The 5,000-nt window shown below is 37.8% G+C and overlaps 1 protein-coding gene across 2 annotated transcripts in view; it reads left to right on the top strand.

The window, feature by feature from the left end:
- Nucleotides 1–5,000, top strand: part of l3mbtl4 (L3MBTL histone methyl-lysine binding protein 4) — a 58,896-nt gene that overhangs the window by 32,070 nt on the left and 21,826 nt on the right. For both annotated transcript variants that reach the window (XM_084103543.1, XM_084103542.1), the window contains exon 15: nucleotides 2,828–3,016. In XM_084103543.1, the coding sequence (XP_083959669.1) occupies nucleotides 2,828–3,016 (189 nt within the window). The remainder of the gene's footprint in view (nucleotides 1–2,827; nucleotides 3,017–5,000) is intronic.

Raw genomic sequence — 5,000 nt, 5'->3', positions numbered from 1 at the left:
CATTCACAAATGAGCCGTAAACGAGCGCTAAACGAGCTCAGACGGGAATAGAGTGTGATCCCACAATATAACGGACCCTCGGATCTCTCCTTCTCTCCGAGCGCTGCTATTCCTGTAGCTTACCTTTCCCAGGCATATAATCACTGGTGAATCAACTGCTGACACATAGAGAAAGGGTACTGTCTTTTTCAGAAAGCCACTTCTGATTACACAGACAGCATAAGAAAGGAACCCTTTTAAAGCTGTGCTTCTGCAAAATCCTTTCTGCTTAGAGATGGAATTTTGAAATTGGTTTCATTAAAACCTCATTTACATCCTATTTGCATGCATTTGCATAGAATTTATCTCAAAACTATCGGTTTGAGCAGAACGTTGCAGTGGTTTCAGCATTCTTGGGCTGCTGTGTTTTGCATCACTTTAATAAACGTCCTCTAGAGTTAAATGAGTGTGACATCAGGCTTTGTTTATATGAGACACCCAAAGCCATTATTACAGTAAACAAGAGCCATATGAGCTGAACTATATTCCAATAGATGCATAATTTAACATGCATATTATAATGAGTAATCATAATCTTCTACCGCCTCGTCTACTGGAGCTTCATAATTCAATCTTTATTATAGATGAACTCATTATCTGTTACAGTGTAGGATGAGAAACATATAAAGTCGTGTTTTGGCCGTTTGAATATGAATGTCAGTTCGAGCTCATGCTGCAATGAATAAATAAATAATATTATAATATGTTAAGTGCAAGATGCACTGGTCATTCTTTTTCAATGCAGTCCAGTTGCATTATTTTTCTCCAACACTCACGGGTAGAGCTGTGTGTGTGTGTGTGTGAGTGTGAAGTGGCTTCTCCCAGCGCAGTGAGTGGATCTCTATTATTAGATCCATACGCTGAGTTTGACCTGAGAATCTCCTGCAGCTCGTGAACAAGTCGCTGCTTCACCTCAGAAAATACGCAGTGAGTTTCCTTCAATGTTTAAGAAGCAGAACCGAGTGTCCATGAGGAGTGAAGAGTGAGGAGTGAAGAGTGAGGAGTGAAGAGTGAGGAGTGAAGAGTAAAGAAGAGTGAAAAAGAGTGAGGAGTGAAGAAGAGTGAAAAAGAGTGAAGAGTAAAGAAGAGTGAAAAAGAGTGAGGAGTGAAGAAGAGTGAAAAAGAGTGAAGAGTAAAGAAGAGTGAAAAAGAGTGAGGAGTGAAGAAGAGTGAAGAGTAAAGAAGAGTGAAAAAGAGTGAGGAGTGAAGAAGAGTGAGGAGTGAAGAGTGAAGAAGAGTGAAGAAGAGTGAAGAGTAAAGAAGAGTGAAAAAGAGTGAGGAGTGAAGAAGAGTGAGGAGTGAAGTAGAGTGATGAGTGAAGAAGAGTGAAGAGTGAAGAGTGAAGAAGAGTGAAGAGTGAAGTAGAGTGATGAGTGAAGAAGATTGAAGAAGAGTGAGGATTGAAGAAGAGTGAGGAGTGAAGAAGAGTGAAAAAGAGTGAAGAAGAGTGAAGAAGAGTGAAGAGTGAAGATGAGTGAAGAGTGAGGAGTGAAGAAGAGTGAAAAAGAGTGAAGAAGAGTGAAGAGTGAAGATGAGTGAAGAAGAGTGAAGAAGAGTGAAGAAGAGTGAAGAGTGAAAAAGAGTGAGGAGTGAAGAAGAGTGAAGAGGAGTGAAGAGTGAGGAGTGAAGAAGAGTGAAGAGGAGTGAAGAAGAGTGAGGAGTGAAGAAGAGTGAAGAAGAGTGAAGAGTGAGGAGTGAAGAAGAGTGAAGAAGAGTGAAGAGGAGTGAAGAAGAGTGAGGAGTGAAGAAGAGTGAAGAGGAGTGAAGAAGAGTGAGGAGTGAAGAAGAGTGAAGAAGAGTGAAGAGGAGTGAAGAAGAGTGAGGAGTGAAGAAGAGTGAAGAGTGAGGAGTGAAGAAGAGTGAAGAAGAGTGAAGAGTGAGGAGTGAAGAAGAGTGAAGAAGAGTGAAGAGGAGTGAAGAAGAGTGAGGAGTGAAGAAGAGTGAAGAAGAGTGAAGAGTGAGGAGTGAAGAAGAGTGAAGAAGAGTGAAGAGTGAAGAGTGAAGAAGAGTGAAGAGTGAAGATCAGATCAGAAAAGTGCATCAGATTTAGTTCAGAACTCAATCCTATGGGGCAACGCTCAAAAACATCAGTTCTACACTGGAATGATGTTAAAATATTAACAATCTATAATAGTATATCAATAATGCTGGAGCACTGCACATGATCGACCTCTAATTCATAAGCATTGATATGTTGGTTCATAACATGTATATATTGTATTTTGAGTATTTTAAACTCTGTTTTGCATTTGAATAGTTCTTAATAATTCAACATAAAGGCAACGTTTCTAATTTTCCTTCAGCAATATCTTTATATTTTATTGCAGCATTAGCTAACAGAAATGCTTTTAATATTTTAAAAATAAAATTGGTGGATCTCATGTGAGTGACAGGTTGCCCCGCCCTCGTGTCAGTAAACACGTCACGTCAAGTCATCTTCATTTATACAGCACTTTAACACTATAGATCGTTTCACAGCAGCTTTACAGTGATAATAGGAGATTACAGTAACAGAGATTGTTTTGGCTTTACAGCAGCTCTAGAATAAAGTTAGTTTTGATGGATTCATTTCCATTGCAAAGATCATTAGTTATTAATTTAGGGTGTCTCTCTCTCTCTCTCTCTCTCTCTCTCTCTCTCTCTCTCTCTCTCTCTCTCTCTCTCTCTCTCTCTCTCTCTCTCTCTCTCTCTCTCTCCATCTCTCTCTCTCTCTCCATCTCTCTCTCTCTCTCTCTCTCCATCTCTCTATCTCTCTCCATCTCTCCCTCTCTCTCTCTCCCTCTCTCAGTGCCTTCGGTTGCCCGTATTCCGACATGAACATGAAGAAAGAGGTGGTTCTGCCCGACCGGCTCGGAGGAGAGAAGCAGATCACCTTCGTCCCTGTGCACTTTGTGCAGAAAACCAAACGCCTGTGTCCAGATGAAGAAGAAGAAGAAGAAGAAGATGAGGATGAGGATGATGGGAAGGTGGAGAATAGGTTTGTGAATGACCAGATGTCCCAGTGCACTCAGTGTCCACTTTTTGACTCATTATTTGATCAATCTGATCTATAAAATGTTATTGGATTCACTTGGATTGACATAAATTAGTGCATGTAAAGCACATGAGTAGTTCACTTCAGAATTAAAATGTCCTGATAATTTACTCTCCCGCACGTCATCCAAGATGTTCATGTCTTTCAGTGGAAAAGAAATGAAGGTTTTTGAGGAAAACATTCCAGGATGTTTCTCCATATAGTGTCTTCAATGGGGTCCAACGGGTCGAAGGTCCAGATGTGAGTTTCAGTGCAGCTTCAAAGTCTCGACACGATCCAGCCGAGGAATAAGAGTCTCATCTAGACAAACCAGCGACATTTTAGAACAAAATAAACATTTATGTACTTTTAAACACAAATGCTCGTTTTGTACTAGCTCTGTGATGCGACACACATTACGTAATCAGGTTGAAAGGTCAAGCATGACCTAGGCGTAAGAACCGACCCAGTGTTTACAAAGCCAACGTGCAAAGACTCAGTCAAACGGCATTTACAAAACTCTACATTTTCCGTCTACGTCAGGTCATGAAGTCGTGGATTTGTGGTTAAAAAGTACATAATGTTTATTTTGTTCTAAAATGTCCGCTGGTTTGTCTAGATGAGACTCTTATTCCTCGACTGGATCGTGTCGAGACTTTGAAGCTGCACTGAAACTCACATCTGGACCTTCGACCCGTTGGACCCCATTGAAGACACTATATGGAGAAACATCCTGGAGTGTTTTCCTCAAAAACCTTCATTTCTTTTCCACTGAAGAAAGAAAGACATGAACATCTTGGATGACGTGCGGGAGAGTAAATCATCAGGAAAATTACTTTCTGAAGTGAACTACTCCTTTAATTGTCACTCAGTAGTCTGAGATCTGGCCTCAGAACAGCTTTCCTCTCTCAGTGTGTGTCCTCACATCCGCACACACTCTCAGCGCTGCAGAGAGAGAGAGAGAGAGAGAGAGGGATGGTGAATCTGCATTATCTGTGCGCAGTGTGAGAGGATTCTGTCCCCAAGAGATCTCCATCCACTATAAAGTGCGTCAGCAGCTCCACATTTAATTTGAAAGCATCAGTTCAGTCGATAAACAGGCGTTACACGTGTAATTCAGTGTCGACTTCAGAAAGAGGAGAGAATCGCTGAGCGCTGATGTGTTCAGAGGTTTGGAGTCGTGACAAACTCGTTCGCTGCCAAGAGACGAATCCAGCGAACAAACGTGTGCCGCCGAAACATCACAGTCTGACTCCAGTTTACATATTCAAACCAGTGCTTTTATTTATTCATATTTCAGATGTTCTATTTTTGTATTTCTGTTTATACAATTTTCATTTTAATATTAGTTTAATTTTGTTACGTCTTTTCATTGTTATTCATTTTTATATATATATTTTAATTATATTTATATATTATATAATTATATAATATAATTGTAATTATATATTATAATATATAATTATTATTTATATATATATATATATATATATATATATATATATATATATATATATGTATGTGTGTGTATGTGTATATATATATATAGTAAAATATTTGTGTGTTTTATATATATAATATAAATATTTATTTGTTTTTTTTTTTTATTTATTTTGTATTTGCATTAATTTTCTATTTTATTTATTTATTTATTTTGCATGCATCTTAAATTTTGTTTATTAAAAATGTTTTATTCATTTTTATTTATTTTTTATTATTTTTTATTTTTAATTCTTTTTAAATATTAAATTAAATACATTAATAATATTTTTGAGTATTTTAAACATGGTTGCCCTGTTTTATAATTTAAAGTGAATTTTTATTTCAGTTATAGTTCCATTTTAGTTTTTAATAATTTCCAGATGAATCATTTATAATAAACACTGCAATATTGATTGGTGGTGACTGTAAAGCCCAGGTTTCACTGAGGTCCTCTTGTGCTGGTGTG

Source organism: Abramis brama (genome assembly GCF_963993115.1).
Source record: "Abramis brama genome assembly, chromosome: 24".
NCBI classification, from domain to species: Eukaryota; Metazoa; Chordata; class Actinopteri; order Cypriniformes; family Leuciscidae; genus Abramis; species Abramis brama.
Note: the sequence above shows the minus strand (reverse complement) of the source record. Positions and strands in the feature narration are given on the sequence as shown.